The following is an 18,632-nucleotide window of genomic DNA, read 5'->3' on the forward strand; positions in this document are numbered from 1 at the left end:
TCTCCCATTCTGTGTACACGTGTGCGCTGAGTCGTGTCCAACTCTTTGAGACCCCATGGACTGTAGCCCTCAAGACTCCTCTGTTTATGGGATTTTCCAGGCAAGAATACTGGAGTGGGTTGCCAGTTCCTCCTCCAGGGGGTCTTCCCGACCCAGGGATTGAACCTGAGTCTTCTGCATTGGCAGGTGAATTCTTTACCACTGAGCCACCAGAGAAGCCCCCATTCTGTGGGTTGTCTTTTTGTTTTGTTTATGATTTCCTTTACTGTGCAAGAGTTTTTGAGTTTGATTAGGTCTCATTTATTTTTGGTTTTATTTCCATTACTCTGGGAGGCAGATCTAAAAAGATATTGCTGAGATTTATGTCAGGGTATTTTCTCCCCACATTTTCTTGAGAGAATTTTCTAATACCAGGTCTTACATTTAGGTGTTTTCTTTTTAAATTGGAGTATAATTCCTTTACAGTGTTATATTAGTTTCTGCTGTATGATAGAATGAATCTCCCAACTCATCTCACCCTCCCCTTTCTCCTCTATGTCCACATGTCCATGATCTGTGACTCTATCTCTATTCCTGCCCTGGAAACAGGTTCATCTGTACCATTTTTCTAGGTTCCACATATATGCGTTAATACATGATACTTGTTTTTCTCTTTAACTTCACTCTGTATGACAGGCTCTAGGTCCAACCACACCTCTACAAGTGACCCAGTTCCATTTCTTTTCATGGCTGAGTAATATTCCACTGCATATATATGTACCATATCTTTATCCATTCATCTGTTTTTGGGCATTTGCTTTGCTTTCATGTCGTGGCTATTGTAAATACTGTTGCAACGGACATTGGGGTACATGTGTCCGTTTGACTTACGGTTTTCCCAGGGTATATGCCCAGGAGTGGGATTGCTGGGTCATATGGTAATTCTAGTTTTAGTTTTTTAAAGAACCTCAATACAGTTCTCTGCCGTGACTATATCAGTTTACATTCTCACCAACAGAGCAAGAAGGTTCCTTATTCTCCACACCCTCTCTAGCATTTATTGTTTGTAGATTTTTTGATGATGGCCATTCTGACTGGTATGAGCCTGATACTTTATTGTAGTTTTGATTTGCATTTCTCTAATAATTGGTGATGTTGAGTGTCTTTTCATGTGCCTCTTGCCCATCAGTATGTCTTTTTGGAAACATGTCTATTTAGGTCTTTCAGCCATTTTTGATTGGGCTGATGTTTTGATATTGAGCTGCATGTTGTCATTCTTATTTTTCAGTCACTCAGTCAACTTTTTGTGACCCCAAGGCCTGTAGCACACCAGGCTTTCCTATCTTTCACTACCTCCCAGTGTTTGCTCAAACTCATGTCCCTTGAGTCAGTGAGGCCATCCAACCATCTCATCCACTGTCACACCTTTCTCCTGCCCTCAATCTTTCCCGGCATCAGGGTCTTTTCCAGTGAGTTGGCTCTTTGCATCAGGTGGCCAAAGTATTGGAGCTTCAGCATCAGTCCTTCCAATGAATATTGAGAGTTGATTTCCTTTGGGATTGATTGGTTAGATCTTACAGTCCAAGGGACTCTCAAGAGTCTTCTCCAACACCACAGTTTGAAAGCATCAATTCTTTGGCACTCAGACTTTTTTTTTATGGTCCAGCTCTTGTATTGGTACACAACTACTGGAAAAATCATAGCTTTGACTCTGCAGCAAAATGATGTCTCTGCTTTTGATGTCTCTCCATTTTCCTTTCTCAGAATTACTTTGGCTATTTGAGGTCTTTTGTGTTTTCATACAAATTGTAAAGTTTTCTGTTCTAAATCTGTAAAGAATTCCATTGGGAATTTGATAGGGATTGCATTGAATCTGTAGATTGCTTTGGGTGGTATAATCATTTTCACAGTATTGATTCTTCTAGTCCAGGAACATGGTATATTTCTCCATCTGTTTGTGTCATATTTGATTTCTTTTGTCATCAGTGTTTTATAGTTTTCTGAGTACAAGCCTTTTGTCTCTATAGGTAGGTTTATTCCTGGGTATTTTATTCTTTTTGTTTCGATGGTAAGTGGGATTGTTTCCTTACTATCTCTTTCAGATCTCTTGTTATTAGTGTATAGGAATGCAAGAGGTTTCTGGGCATTAATGTTGTATCCTGCAGCTTTACCAAATTCATTGATTAGCTCTAGTATTTTTTTAGTGGCATTTTTAGGGTTTTCTATATATAGTATGATGGAATTTGCAGACAGTGACAGTTTACTTCTTTTCCAGTTTGTACTCCTTTTATTTCTTTTTCTCTGATTGGCATGGCTAGGACTTCTAAAACTGTGTTGAATAAAAATGGTGAAAGCAGACATTCTTGTCTTGTTCCTCATCATAAAGGAAATGCTTTTAGTTTTCACCATCGAGAATGATGTTTGCTGTGGTTTGTCGTACATGGCCTTCATTATGTTGACATCTGTTCCCTCTGTGCCCACTTTCTGGAAAGTTTTTATCATAAATGGATGTTGAATTTTGTCAGAAGTTTTTCCTCCATCTATTGAAATGACCATATTTTTTTTTATTCTTTAATTTGTTAATATGGAGTTTCATATTGATCTGTATATTTTGAAGAACCTTTGCATTCATGGGATAAACCCCCCTTGATCATGGTGTTTGATTAATGTGTTGTTGGATTCTGTTTGCTAGTATTTTCTTGAGGATTTTTGCATTTATGTTCCTCAGTGATACTGGTCTGTAATTTCCTTTTTTTTGCGATATCTTTGTCTGGTTTTGTTTTCAGGGTGATTGTGGCCTCATGGAACGAATTCCCTCTACAGTTTTTTGGACGAGTTTGAGCAGGATGGGTGTTAGTTCCCTAAATAAATGAAAGAATTGGTCTGTGAAACTGTCTGGTCCTAGACTTTGTTTGTTGGAAGATTTTTAATGACAGTTTCAATTTCGTTACCTGTGATTGGTCTGTTTATATTTTCAAATTCTTCCTCATTCAGTTTTGGAGAGTTGTATCTTTTTAAGAATTTGTCCATTTCTTCCAGATTTTCCCATTTTATTGGCATGTAGATACTTATAGTAGTCTGTTATGATCATTGTATTTCTGCAGTGTCATGTTATTTCTTATTTTTCATCTAATTTTATTATTTGAGTCCTCTCCTTTTTTTTCTTTGAATCTGGCTAAAGCTAAAGGTTTATCAATTTTATCTTCTCAAATAATCAACATTTAGTTTTACTGATTGCTATTATTTACCTCTTTTCTGTTTATTTCTGCTCTGATCTTTATGATTTCTTTCCTACTGACTTTGGGTTTTCTTTGTCCTTCTCGGGTTGCATTAGATGTCAGGTTAGACTGTTTGAGATTTTTCTTGTTTCTTAAGGTGAGGTTGTTAGAACTGTTTGAACTGTTTTGCTGCATCCCATACGTTGTGAATCATTGTGGGGGTTGTTTTTGGTTGTGCTGGGACTTCATTGCTGCTCAGACTTTTTCTCTAGTTGCAGCGAGTGGGGCCTGCTCTCTTGTTATGGACACAGGCCCTAGATGCACGGGCTTCAGTAGTTGTGGCTACCCGGGCTCAGGAGCACAGGCTCAGTAGTTGTGGTGAGCTGGCTTAGTTGCTGCGGGGCATGTGGGATCCCAGACCAGGGATCAAACTCATGTCTCCTGCATTGGCAGGTGCATTCTTTACCACTGAACCACCAGAAAAAACCCCATTGTTTTCTTTGTCATTTGCTTCTGTGTATTTTTTTTCTTTGATTTCTTTAGTGACTCTCAGTTATTGGTAGCACGGTGTTTAGCCTCTGTGTTTGTGTGTTTTTTTTTGTTTTGTTTTGTTTTGTTTTTTTTAACAGTTCTTTTGCAGTGTCCGATGTAATTTCTCATTTTTTCCCCTGTAATTGATTTCTAATCTCGTAACATTGTGGTTGGAAAAGATGCTTGGTACTATTTCAGTTTTCTTAAATTGTCTTAGTCCTGAGTTGTGAGCCAAGATGTGATCTGTCCTGGGGAATGTTCTGTGTGCACCTGAGAAGAATGTCTATTCTACTGCTTTCGGGTGGAATGCCCTGTGCTGTGCTTAGTCGTTCAGTCATGTCTGTCTCTTTGTGACCCCATGGACCATAGCCCGCCAGGCTTCTCTGTCCATGCCGATTCTCCAGGCAAGAATACTGGGGTGGGTTGCCATGCCCTCCTTCAGGGCATCTTTCCAACCCAGGGATTGAACCCAGATCTCCCACATTGCAGGTGGATTCTTTACTGCCTGAGCCACCAGGGAAGCCCCAGAATGTCCTATAAATAGCAGTTAAGTCTGTCTGGTCTGTTGTGTCATTTAAAGTTTGTGTTTCTGTATTTATTTTCTATCTGGATGATCTGTCCATTGGTGTAAATGGGGTGTTAAAGTCCCACATTATTGTGGTACTGTCGATTACCCCTTTTCTGGCTGTTAGCACTTACCTTATGTATTGAGGTGCTCCTATGTTGGATGCATAAATATTTATAATTGTTGTATCTTCTTCTTGAATTAATCCCTTGATCATTCTGTAATGTCCTTTCTTATCTCTTGTAACAGTCTTTATTTTAAAGTCTGTTTTATCTGATACGAGTATTGCTTTTGATTCCCATTTGCATGGAATATCTTTTTCCATCCCCTCACTTTCAGTTTGTATGTGTCCCTAGGTCTAAAGTGCATCTCTTGTATACAAAATATATATGGGTCTTGTGTTTGTATCTATTTAGCTAGCCCTTGTCTTTTGGTTGGAGCATTTAATCCATTTACATTCAAGGTAATTATCAATATGTATGTCGGTGGGTTTTTTCCTTCTCTTGTGTTTCCCGCCTAGAGAAGTGCCTTTAATATTTACTGTACAGCTGGTTTGGTGGTGCTGAATTCTCTTAACTTTTGCTTGTCTGTGAACCTTTACATTTAGGTCTTTAGTCCATTTTGAGCTTATTTTTATGTGTGGTGTTCTAACTTCATTTTTAACATGTAGCTGTCCAGTTTTCCCAGCACTGTTTATTGAAGAGACTGTCTTTTCTCCACTGTATAGTCTTGCCTCCTTTATTGTAGATTAATTGACCATAGGTGGAAAAAACCTCAGATTTTATAGCTGAGGAAACTGAGGTACAGAGGTAATTTGTCCCAGTTCACAGTGAGTGAGTGGAGGAGCAGAAGTTGAAGCCAGGCTGTCTGGCTTCCAGGCTCTGAATCCTTCTGGAATGCCAAGTGGCAGTAGATGCAAAGGAAAGCATCTTGGAGAAGAGGTTGGTGAGCTGGAAAAGTTGTCCAGACAGAGGGGAGTTGGGTAGGGGTGGTCTCACAAGAAGGAAGCTCTGTGAAAAGCAAGGAGGCATGAAGTAGAAAAACGTGTGCATGGGGCTGAGTGAGTAGCTAGGTCCTGTTGGGACTCACTGGGAGGTTCATATTGATGGGAAATAAGGCTGGAGAGATGGGCAGGTCCCAGGCACGCAGGAACTTGGATGTTGTGGATCTGTATCTGTGGATGGTGAGGATATAGGTAAAACTGGAGGCAGGGTGTGCAGTTAGCAAGCTGTTCCAATAGCCTTAGCTTAATTTTGGCTTTCAAAATGTTGTTATTAGCAGTTGGGTTGGAAAAGACCAGGGATGGATTGGGGAAATACTAGAGGAGGTAAAACTGACTGGGGTGAAGGTTTGATTTGGACAGTCAGTGTTTCTAACAATACAGCACACATATCCTTTTGGGGGGGCTGGAGGTGTGCGAAGTGTACTCAGCCTGAGGAAAAGCACAGCTGGCTGTTGGAAATTTGATGCAGCTGGAGGTAGGGTGAAAAAAAGGAGAGGTAGGAATTAAATCCTGTCCAGTACACTCGGCCCTGACATGTCTTTATATTTCTGCACTTTTCCAACAAACCGAGTCTGTGATGCACAAAGCACTGCGTACCTGCAGCCGTGGACTGAGGTGGGCCCTCCTGGTGCCTCGTGCAGTGAGTGACTGGTGCATCCCAGGGTCCACGGGGCCTGGAACGGAGCAGACAGGAAATGTCTGTCGCTTGTTAAACACTTGAGTTAATGACACAGCCTGGCTGATGGTATCTTTTTCGCAGTTGCCTTTCCCACAAGCGGACACAGAGGGCAGATGTTCTCTATCCTCGTACTATTCAGAGGGCCTCAGTCGTGCATTGGTGGTTTTTTGTTTTTTAATTAGGAAGGACTTGAAGGAAACAAGTGGGGTGGCCCTAATCTCTTTAATAATGTACTGGGTGATGAGGCTCCCCCCTCCCCAGCAGAGTCACTCAAAAGCACTATTCCACTGGCGTGTGAAATGCTCAGTGAGAACAGAACCTACAAGGATTCGGGGAACAAGAGTTTTAAGATCTGACCCTCCTGTCGTCTCCTTCACGGGTCCAGCACGCTTCTCATCCCAGTGGACGCCAGCTTTCCAGGGAGCCTGGGTAGCTTGAGCTCCATGTTTGCATCCCTTGGAGGGGAGACGCGTGGTGGATTGACCCGGCGCGGTGGATTGACGGGGGTCTCCCTAGCCCCTTCCCGCAGCGCTGCCCCGGGGAAGCTGCGTAAAGGGCAGCGGTGACGACCTCGATCAGAGGGTACGGTACTCACGAGGTCCCCGTGGGCACTGCCTCCAGGGCCGTGCGGGGGCACCTGCTGTAAAAGGAAACACGTGAGAAGAAAAACAGTCCAGTAGGGGACCCGAGTGTGGAGGGGACTGTTGTGACTGAACCCCCTCTCTCTGGAGCTGCCGGAGCACAGGCGGGTCCCAGGGGCGCTGTTGGCAGCATCCCAGCTGTGCCCGACGTGGTCCCCACCCTCTCCAGCCCAGGGAGCTGGGCGCTGCTCTGGTGACCATTCCTTGGACCGGCTGGGCACCCGCTGCTCGCTGTTTCCCGGACTCCGGCTGTGCCTGTCCAGTTAGGACCACATGGTGTCATCTCGCAAGAAAAGAGGATTTCCTGATGTGACTGTGAGCTCCTCGGAGACTAGGAGAAAGTAACATCTTTGAAACCCCTCCAGCATCTGTCTAGCTTGGTGCTGAGACTCCTCATTCTTGATTGATTAATCACATGCAGCTTTCAGTTTCTATGAGTTTTTGTTCAGATAATGATTTACAATTATATTGCTTTAAGAAACAAAAGATGAAATGTTCCAGACATGTCTTTTTCTGCTTAAGAAGTAAGAAATATTTTCATGAAATACTAATTTTATTCTTAAAATTTTTTCATTGGTATAACTTTGAGGTAACAGTTCGAGTTCTCAAGTACCAGCAACTGGAAAAGGCCTAATTCATTGTTAAATCGAGAGTTATCTGTAAAAAAGCAATCATTTAAAAACTAGAGTAAACTGGGAAGCTATTAAGGAGTTTTATTATAGTTTTTTTGTTTTGTTTGCCCAGGACGGCGGGTGGTAAGGACTTTATGCCCTTCCCACAATGAATGCTTTATTTTATAAGCATACATTTTGGAAGCCTTTAAAGATGAATAATAGCTTTAAAAAGAAGAGTCAAGTTAATGTCATTTGTAGATACTGAAAATTGATTTCTGGCTTAGACTTCAGTTTCAGAATCTACGTAACGGTAGTAATTTTTTTTTTAACATTTTTTATTGGAATATAATTGTTTTACAGTGTTGTGTTTCTGCTGTACAATGAAGTGAAGCAGCTCTAAGTATACAAAATCCTCTCCTCCTTGGACCTGCCTCCAGTCCATCTAGGTCATTATAGAGCATGGGGCTGAGCTCCCGGTGCTATTCAGCAGGCTCCCACTGGTGGTTTCACACATGGTAGAGTGTATGTGTCAGCCCTGATCTCTCAATTTGCCCCACCCTCCCTTTCTCCCCTCTGGTGTCCATATGTCCATTCGCTACGTCTGAGTCGGTACGAAAACAGGGTCATCTGTACCATTTTTCTAGATTCCACATGACCTGTAGTAATTGATTATAGTATCATAAATGAACCAATCGAGTGTCTGAAATTTTTACTGCCTTTGGATACTAGTTTGGTTTCTCAAGTAGAGACAGAAAGCATAGTGAAATTATCACCTAAAGCTTTTTACTGTCAAATACTTGAAATTAAATCTGTTTTGGGGGCCATCCAATCCTGTTCTTACTAATGCCAGGAATTAAAAAAATTTTCCCTCTTAAGAAACCTGACTCTTGTCAACCCATTTCCTCCAGAAACAGGACCACCATGTCCTCCCATAAGACCATGCCTCGGTCACTCTTTGTAACTATGGGAATTCCATATGCAGCAGTTACACATGTAGTCCTTTATAAAGATTTCAAAATCAGGTATAAAAAAAATTTACCACAAAAAGACAAATCTAAACATCTAAGATACATCTTCTGAATCTTTGCCTATGTTAAGAAAACATTCAGTTTCTCAGGGGTGATCATATTAAGAAAACATTTTCCATTTTTTAAAAAATTGAGTTTTCTCCACTGAACTAATCTAACCATAAGGATTTGCTCTAACTTAGAGAAGCGTCAACATGCCAGTGGGTGCACCTCTACTGGGCCTGGTTCTCTGCCTTTGCTTCCGTGGTTATTGACTGGAATCGCTCAGTCAGTTCTTACTGTAGTATGATGTTTCTGTGGATTATACAGTAATCTTTTAATAATAATCAAACCTTCATAACATTGATTTCAGAGCCCAGCGACTTGACTCTGAAAATCTACAGAGCTGAATCGTATGCTGGTCTCCAAGAGTTTAAAGCAGCCATAGAAGATTTAAATGCAGTTCTCTTTCAACTGCCAAATTGGCCTGAGGTAAAACTACTGTTTTACATTTGCATGCATTTAAAATTTTCAACTGTAGGGAATATGGATTTCAATTACGATTGTAAGTTACAATGAAATGGATTGGGTGATTTCTTTTAAATATATAGAATAGTTCTGGAAGTCTAAGGTCAATATTTTGAATGGATGAATGTCATCTGGCAGTTATTTAAACTATAAGAAATGTTTGTTTCCTAACTAGAGAACAACTTGAATTCAAGGCACAGGAAAAAAAAAAAAAAGACTTTAATATACAGCATTTCCTCAAAGACATACACCTGGCCCTACTGCAGAGATGGACCCCAAGAGGTTATCAGTGGAGGAGGTTTATTAATGGAGAGAGGAGAGGTTCTGTGGCTGAATGACTGAGGCATTGTGATGGGAACTGGGTGATGAGGCAGTCATTTAGTACGGTAGATAGGGGCCTTGCCCATGCTCTTTTGAAAAAAGATTTGCGGCATGTATATATTGCATAATTGGTTTATGGATTTTCCTTTTTACCAGTACTGTCAAGGGCAAATCAGTCCATCTCCCATATATGTTATTTAAGTTAAAAGTCATCTTTTAATGTGACTTTTTTCTGCATTCAAAGCTATGCCTTTGAGGACTATATAGTGAGTATGCTCTAAAATTTATAAATTAATAAAGAAAATGAATCAGAATCCCATGATGACATGGCCAGTTGATACAAGTCAAATCATTGTTAAGAATATGAGGGAAAATGATTTGTACAGACAGCTTTTGGCGACAGTGGTTTAGTCACTAAGTCATGTCTGCTCTTGCTAGACCCCATGGGCTGTAGCCCACCAGGCTCCTCTGTCTGTGGGATTCTCCAGGCAAGAATACTGGAGTGGGTTGCCATGCCCTCCTCCAGGGGGTCTTCCCAACCTGAGAATCGAACCCAGGTCTCCTGCATTGCAGGAGAACTCTTTTGCCAACTGAACCACCAGGGAAGCTCTTAAAACCATTAAACAGAAAAGAACCCTCTGGACTTATCATTGAGGGGATATAATTAGAAATGTAGCTTTGGAGTCATTTTCTGGACCTCATAATCAGAGGTGCATCTCCCGGGTAGGGTGTGAATATGCCTTTAAAATGCTTTGGGTTCCTGAGTCATTTAGTTTCAAAATGAACATTTCCAAGCAGAACTTTTTTTTTTTTTTTTTTTTACCTTACATGATATTGGTATTCAAAGAACAATTCCATCCCTAACAGTTGGGTATGTGTGCTTTTGTTGAAGGTCTACTTCAGGAAAGGAAAAGTCCTCCACGATGCTGGGTTTCTAGGTGATGCCTTACAACTCTTTCTTCAGTGCTTAGCGCTTGATGAAGATTTTGCACCTGCAAAGCTAGAAGTAGAAAAGGTAATCTGTCTACCAACTGTAACACTTCCAGCCAGTTTCCCGACAACACAGGTCTTTTTTACCAATGCCAGTTAGAATCTTGGGGTAAGGACGTAAGGGGTGTCCATAAGTCAGATTTAGTAGCAGTCTGACAAGGGGTTTTCAGGTTCAGTATACTTATTAGCATACTGAGTTCTTACCGAAATCAGAACATTTCAGAGAGAGTATTAAATGCATTACTTTTGCCTAGTTAAATTTAGATGTTCTCTAATAGTCTGTTCCATGGGAGCCAGACCAGTCATTCTTAATTAAACATTGTTGTCATGATGTTCCTGCTCAGGAATTTTTATTGGCTTCGTTTGCCTTTCATTTCAGGTCTCAACTTTGCTTGCTTTCTGTGGTTGCCAATAGTACTGCCCCACTTAATTTATTTTTTGCCTTAATTTTCTCAGTACTCCATACATCCCTTTCCAGAGTTTTTTCAGTGGTACGTAAGAAGGTGTTAATTAAAAGAAAATGACTCTGGGAAACACTGGGTTAAACCAGTCAAACAGATTTCTTCAGCCCTTCTCGAGAGTTTTTGCTTTGCCAGCATGACAACAGCGTTCAGCTTTTGCCAGATTTACTCACAGAACATCTGGGAAGACTAGAGTCTCTGAAAACTGTTTTGGGAAAATCTACCCTAATACACTTTCAGTGCCCAGTCATCTTGTTCCCTGCAGTGTCCCCCAAAGAGGCCACATCGTTGATTGCGTTTGTAGTGTTTCTCAGAATGTGGCTTTTTGTCAGAGTCATTTCAGTTGCATGGTAAACACAAAGATTTCCTAGGCCCCACCACAGACCTTTGGAATTAGAATCTCTGGAATTAGAGTATAATTTAACAAGCATCTCAGGAGATTCTTATGTACCTTGAAGTAAGAGAACTTTGGAATTTTTCTTGCATTCCAAATGCTTTATGAATAAGCCAACATCCTCCATAAGGCTTGTTTGCATACATGTTCTAGCCCACTGATTTAACAAAAAATGGTTTACTGTTGTGTCTTTTCTTACTGTGCTGTCTTTGTAGAGTGATCTCCCTGGTGAGACTGCAGACTTTATAAGGGCTTATAATTTTGCATTTTCCATGCTGCTGGGTATTCTTACTTTTCTGTAATTATTTGTTGGTTAATAAGGTCAGGTGAATGCAAAATACCTACTGCCTTGAACTATTTTTTTTCTTTTTTTTGGGTAAATTGTGGTATAATTTACATATAATAAAAGGCATTTTATAGTTCAGTGAGTTTTGAGAAATTATACATTCATGTAACCACACCCCAGTCAAGACACAGACTATTTCAGATCAACCTGGAAAGCTCCCTCATCTCCTCTGCAGCAGATTCCCTCTCTCTGTGCTTCCAAAGGGAGCTACTGTTCAGACCTCTAGCGCCACAGACTAGTTCTGCCTGTTCTGGACCTTCACATACAGTATATACTCTTTTTTCGCTCAACGTGCTTTTGAGACACATCCAGTATTTTTTTATTGTTCACCAGGTATCCTGTGGTATGAACACATCACAGTTTGTGATATCGACAGTTAGTGGCGATTTTCATTTGGATTGTTTCTAATTGATGCCATGAACATTCTTTTGCAAGTCATTTTGTGTTCATATGTTTTTATCTCTCTTCAGTAAATACCTAGGAGTCAATACCTTTTTTTTTTTTTAAATCAAGGGAAATGTAAAAACATACCCAAATTTTTTAGCCATTGTTCACTAAATGGTTTATTGCTTGAGCACCTACAGATACACACACTTTCATTAATACCATGTATATTTCCTTTCTATTTACATTGTAAAGATTCGTGAAAAATTCTGATTTTTGTGCCTTGAGAGGAACACCTGAAAAACCAAACCTCCAAAGTGAGACTTTAAGAAATGTGTATATGCGGTACATATACACACAGCTTATTTGACAAGCAAACAAATTTGAATCCCTCTCATTTCCTTGTAGCCAGTCTGTTCCTCTGTTGTAATCCCCTTGTTGGAGAGTTTGAGGTGTTCCTGAGAGAAGCACCCAGAGTTTAGATACTGTAGCTGCCTCCGTTTGGGCCGGCTGCCATGCAATGCCCCCGTTAATGCCGGGGGTGGTGACTGACCATACAGGTCACTGGTTCAGGGAGAAGCTAAATTCACTGTAAACACATGGAATTTTAGTTCTGTGGTTAAAGGTCCAAGTTCACATAAACAGTCTAACTTCAGCCTTAGAATATACATTGGGATGAACCATTAACTATATTGACAGGATGGGACTTGCTGATGGTCAGAGGTAAATATTTTCCACTTCTCTTAAGATCTCTTCTTTCTACAAACTTATATATACATGTCAACCTTTACCTTGGGCATCTTCTCAGGCCACCAGTCTAATCACCCCCAAGCTTCCTTTTGAACCATTTCTTTGATGTGATTTGACCCCCTTGGAGGCACACCTTGGTTTTGGCAGAACTTTTAAAATCAACATGGAAGTCCTTGATTTTTTCACCTAACCTGTTCCTTCCCTGCCTGTTAAAAATAATATTAGCTGTAAGTTTTTTTTGTTTTAGTTGATGTATAGCTAACTTACAATATTAATAGTTTCAAGTGTATAACAAAGTGATTGGATATTTTTATAGTTTATACTCCATATGAAGTTTTCCAGAAATTCTTAAATATTGAGTGAGTGAGGTAAGTGAAAGTTACTCAGTCGTGTCCGACTCTTGCGACCCCATGGACTATACAGTCCATGGAATTCTCTAGGCCAGAATATTGGAGTGGGTAGCCTTTCCCTTCTCCAGGGGATCTTCCCAACCCAGGGATTCCCATATTGCAGGCAGATTCTTTACCAACAGAGCCACAAGAGAAGCCCTCTTAAATATTAAGTAACTAAATTATCCTTAAAATATTTTGTATTTTTCATTATTCTTTATGATACCTTCCTTACAGATTTTATGTGATTTATTATCACCTGAAAACTTAAAAGAAGGCCTGAAGGACTCTTCCTGGAGTTCATTACCATGTATTAAAAACAAACCTTTCAGTTTTCCTTCAGTGATGGAAGAGTCTCACTCTGCCAGTGAGCTGAGCCCAGAGCAGGTAAGGGGTGAGAAGAGACGGTCATAGGCTTAGTGTATCCGTTTTCTTTACAAGATCTTCACTTTCCTAGTTTCAAATATTAATACTAAAATCTGTGTAGGTACTTTCAACTTAGTAAGGCTTGTCTTAATAGGATTCCATCTGTGACCTTTTATTTTACACTAAAAACTTTTATGTGACATATCTGCTCATTAATCACAATGTTACATCACCTGAATGTCAGAAATGTTTGTCTCTTGGAAAAAACCAGAACATTGTATTTATCTTACTTTCCTTGTGGTAGAAACAACTATATTAGCATAACTACTTAAACCTCATTATGACAGAAGTCAGCTTGATGTCCAGGGCTCTCTAAGTCCTGGCAAAAATTCTTTACTTGCCAGGGTTTTAGAATTAAAAGTTGGTTTTGTTTTAAATGAACAATAAAATAAACGTTTCAAGATATCACAGTTCCATTTCAGTTTGGTTCTTGGCAAGAGCAATAAGGATAGTAAAAACATAGTCAGTTACCCTCATTTGTTGCATTTTTTTTGTAGAATGAAGAAATAGCAGAGGTCACCTCAGAGCCTGTCAAAGGAAGCCTAAACCGTGCTCGGTCAGCACAGGCTATAAATTCAACAGACATGCCTGCCAGAGGGGACTGTTTAAAAAGAGTGTCCTCGGAACCCTCACTTTGTATTCAAGAGAAAGGTGTTCTGCTGAAAAGAAAGTTGTCTCTCTTAGACCAGGATGTGATTGTAAATGAAGATGGAAGAAATAAGCTGAAAAGACAGGGAGGTAAAAATTTCACTACATTCACACAGAACACATTGATTTATTCAGAATGGCTTCCAAACTTTTTTCCTAAAAAAGATAACCCCCTCTCTTTGTTTTAATAGAAATTCCCACTGAAGTCTGTACGTTTTCATTAACTTACGGTGATGTCCCAGAAGAATTAATAGATGTCTCAGATTTTGAGTGTTCTCTCTGCATGAGGTAAGTATGTCAAATTTTTATGAGATGAATATTTTATATTAATGTAAATAAATAAAGCACAGAGTAGATAAAGGTAATCTACTCTGTAAGAACTGGACTTCCTTGGACTGCAAGGAGATAAAACTAGTCTATCCTAAAGGAAATCAGTCCTAAATATTCATTGGAAGGACTGATGCTGAAGCTGAAACTCCAGTACTTTTGGCCACCTGTCTCGAAGAACTGACTCCTTGGAAAAGACCCTGATGCTGGGAAAGATTGAAGGCAGGAGGAGAAGGGGGGGTGACAGAGGATGAGATGGTTGGATGGCATCACCAACTCAATGAATGGACATGAGTTTGAGTAAACTCCAGGGGTTGGTGATGGACAGGGAAGCCTGGTGTGCTGTAGTCGATGGGGTCGCAAAGAGTCAGACACGACTGAGCGACTGAGCGACTGAACTGAACCCTAAGAATAAGCAGGTGAAGTAACAGAGTAGTGAATTAAAAATCAAAAGATAAGAATTTTAGTGCTCGGTTTTCCTTTCACATCTTGGGCAAATAACATAATCTCTGAACCTTATTTAGCTTTTCCTTACTTAGAAGGGGCTTCCCTGGTGGGCCCATTCCTTTTCTTTACCATGACTGAGCAGCTAACTTTGACTTTTCACTTACTTAGAAAGTGGTGTCAGGATTTGTGTGTGTGTGTGTGCACAAGTATGCAGTCTTTCAGTTGTGTCTGACTCTTTGCAACGCTGTGGACTGTAGCCCACCAGGTTCCTCTGTCCATGGAATTCTCCAGGCAAGAATACTGTAGTGGGTTTCCATTTCCTTCTGCAGAGCATCTTCCCAACCCAGGGATCGAACCCATCTCTCTTATGTCTCCTGCACTGGCAGGCAGATTCTTTACCACCATGCTGTATTTAAGTCTTATAAGAATCAAATGACTAAAATATAAAAAGTATCTGAGGAATTGTACTATAAAAGTTATACATGTTATTACTGAGACTCCATGGTTTTAGATTTGGGTAAGAATGCAATGATGTACTGTGTGTATGTGATTCTATCTTGTTTATGTGTCAACTCCAAAATCCTTTTTAAGTAACATTGGATAAGGATCTCCATTATGTGAATGCTTGTAATTCTAAGACAGATAATTTGGAAAGAACATTTTCCATTTACATAAATTGTGGTGGAGGCAAGGGAACAGTGTGTAAAGCACCTGGAACTGGCCACACCAGCTATTTCTGAGCCAAGTCCCTTGATTCTGACCCTTGGCTGCTTCATCTTGAGGTGAAGGGATCAGACCCCGATGATTTCTGAAGTACCTATACATCTAACAATACTTCTGGGAACTCCCAAAGTATTATGTTTCAGGAAATAACTAAAATGTAAGGAAAATTAGTGTTTCCATATTGTTTGAGTATCACATCTGGTTTTGAGCATCAGTTTTCTTTAGGATTCAATGGTAATATTCAGTGGATTATTTTGAATGAATTTCATATAGTAAGGCTTTTATAAGCTTTTTAAGAAAACCAGTTTTAAAGTGATGAGTGTATACAAAAACAAATGAATAAGTAATAATACAGAAGTACTGCCCATCTCAGTTTGGACCAGCCCCGTTTCAAGGCTTTAGTAGCCCCTGTGAGTGGTGGTTATATTAGTCGGTACAGTTCCAAGCAGGGTACCCCTGATGATGGTGAACTTTTAACCAGTTCAGGAGGCTGTACCTGGCATTTACCACTGCTCCTTCCCTCCTCTCCTGCCTGTCAAACCCTCCTTCCTCTTCTAAACAGAAGCTAGTGTTATGGTTACATTATTTGTTCAGTTTTTCCAGTGGACAGCTTATGGTGAGAACAAACATGTTATTCTGGTTGATTTCAGGTTGTTTTTTGAGCCAGTGACAACCCCTTGTGGACATTCATTCTGTAAGAACTGTCTTGAGCGTTGTTTAGATCACACACCATATTGTCCTCTTTGCAAAGAAAGCTTAAAAGAGGTAAGCATTTGTGTATTTGCTTATTGCTCTTAAGTGTAGCAACATGGTTTGATTTCTATTTAGCCATAGAAATAATGATTATTAGGTTCAGAATAAATTACATTATACATATTGATTGACCCAAAGGGATCATGCATGTCTCTTTACCCATCTGCTAGTATTGGAGGAAAGTGTGTTTGGAGAGGGTGGGACAAAGCAGAGTCTGAAGACTGAATCCCCATACTTAATTTTTTAAACAGATGAGGTGTGATCAAGTACCTGGTCAGGAATATGTTGATTTCAATGACAGTACTGGGGAATCTCAACTGCCCAGCAGCCCACCCCTATTTTTAGGTTGGATTTTAGGCCTCAGTCAATCCCTTTAACATCTGGACCAATTCTGTCCAGCAGAACTTACTACATTGATGGAAATGCTCTGTATCTATGCTGTCTAATATGGTAGCCATTGGGCACATGTGTGGGAGGGACTACTTTTAATTAATTTACATTTAAGTAGGCACATGTGAGTAGTGGCTCCCACATTGGACAGCACAGTTCTAGAAAGTGGCAGCCTGGCAAGGAGCGGGAGGCACAGCTTCCCACACCCCTCCTTGTCTGGCAGGTGGTCTGCACTGATCACCTGCACTAAGAAAACAGCTGGATCTCAGGTGGGTCTCTTCTGTAACCAGTGGGAGGGCAGCACCCTCTTCAGTCCTGCTTGATGTCCTCAAAGGTGAGGCCAGAGCCTTAGAATTCTTGTTGCAGTGGTAGTATTGATCCAGGAGAGTGATTCTGTCTCTAGATTTTAAGAAAAAAAGTGTCTTGCAAATACGATGTAAAATTTTGATGAAAATCATTTTGCTATTAAAAATAGTTATTTCCTATGTAAAAAGCATAGCTCTGTACATAACATATATATGTATTGTTACATTTCATACAACATAGCAACCCTATATGTAGTAGAACACAAAAAACAATGTTTACAGTTGGGAAACCTAAAATCTTTATTCTTATAGAGTTTTACATTTACAACTTTTAGAGTAGCTTATCTGAAAACAGAGTCTAAAACATGCTATCTTTCCTGGTTTTTCAGAGTTTTCAGATATGCTTATATACTTACTATGCTTTAAATTTAGAGTTATTGCACCTTGAATGTCTGAATTTCTAAGGAAAACAAGAGTTAGGATGTTATTTAAAAACGTAACTAGCATACTATGTAAAAACAACTTTATCCTTTGTCCTGACTTGAAGACACCATGTATAATTGGTAAAGTCTAAATATACATTTACACGGACAAATGAATATGCTCTAGTTTTCTGCTCTTCCTACTTATTTTGGTCATTTTTTCATCTGAATGCATTTCAAGATGTGGATTTTTCATAGCAGCATACTAGTCCAACGATACAATATTGTTCTGTTTTGGAGCATTTAAGTTTTTTTTTTTTTTTTTTTTTAAAGTATTCTATGGTCAGTGTCTTGTCAGTGTCTTTGACTCTTTCCTTAGGATAAATTCCTGGGAGAATTACTGAATCAAAGGCCATATATTTTAAGGCTCTTAAAACCAATTGCCAGATTGCCTAGGTCCCAAGTAATGTAGAAATTTAGATTCTTACCAGTAATGGAAGAGAGGCCATATTCCCAAATTTAATACATGAGTCTTAAGTTTTAAAACAACTTTATTAATTTGAAATTGCTTTTATATCTCTAATTTGATTAATTTTATAATAAACTCAAGTTATCTATGTATATGTATATATTATCTGCTCAAGAGTACATCTCTCCAGTCAATAGCCCAGTTGTTCTCAAGGTATGTTCCCCCCAACCAGCAGCATCTATATCCCCTAGGAGAATTTGTTAGAAACACGGATTCACAGACCCTTCCCTAGAGCCACTATATCAGAAACCCTGGTGAGGGCTCAGCAGTCTACATTTTTAACAAGCCATGGTTCATGCTCAAGTTTAAAAACCCCAAGTATAAGCCATTTACCCACCATTCATATTTTCTACTCTGTACTTCATTAGATACTGACAAAACCCTTATTTTTGCTGGATCTAGAAGAAAAGCTGGTTTCTCTTTATCTTGTGGTTGTCTCACAAGAGTTTTCCTCATTACTTTTATTAAGCAAATTGGTATTGGACATATATATACATACACACACATATATATAGTTTGTACAGACTCTGAATCTGGTCCCTGGCCCTATGCAGTTGTTAGTTTAGTTACAGAGATATAATATATCCCTGTCCAGCTAATATAGTGCAGGGTGTGGTAGCTGCCTTCTATACATTAAAGGTTATTCCTAGGAGACAGAAAAATAATTAAGGAACACTTTATGCAAAAGGTAAAATTGCAGCCAGACCTTGAAGGATAGTCAGATGGCTTTTGGCAGTTGGAAGACAGAGTAACACAAACATGTATCAGGGTGTTAGCGTTCAGAGCATTATGGGAGTGGCACAAATGGACCACCTTATCCAGAGGGTGGCTCACATAGGAAAAGCAGCCTCTTGATAAGGGC

At 39.8% G+C, this 18,632-nt stretch overlaps 1 protein-coding gene across 1 annotated transcript in view; it reads left to right on the top strand.

Moving 5' to 3' along the window:
- Nucleotides 1-18,632, top strand: part of LONRF1 (LON peptidase N-terminal domain and ring finger 1) — a 45,150-nt gene that overhangs the window by 14,405 nt on the left and 12,113 nt on the right. Inside the window, exons 2-7 of the mRNA XM_065947272.1 lie at nucleotides 8,611-8,729; nucleotides 9,979-10,101; nucleotides 13,038-13,187; nucleotides 13,724-13,964; nucleotides 14,066-14,162; nucleotides 16,022-16,136. Coding sequence (XP_065803344.1) covers nucleotides 8,611-8,729; nucleotides 9,979-10,101; nucleotides 13,038-13,187; nucleotides 13,724-13,964; nucleotides 14,066-14,162; nucleotides 16,022-16,136 — 845 coding nt within the window. The remainder of the gene's footprint in view (nucleotides 1-8,610; nucleotides 8,730-9,978; nucleotides 10,102-13,037; nucleotides 13,188-13,723; nucleotides 13,965-14,065; nucleotides 14,163-16,021; nucleotides 16,137-18,632) is intronic.

This window comes from Muntiacus reevesi, chromosome 10 (genome assembly GCF_963930625.1).
Source record: "Muntiacus reevesi chromosome 10, mMunRee1.1, whole genome shotgun sequence".
In the NCBI taxonomy this organism is placed as follows: domain Eukaryota; kingdom Metazoa; phylum Chordata; class Mammalia; order Artiodactyla; family Cervidae; genus Muntiacus; species Muntiacus reevesi.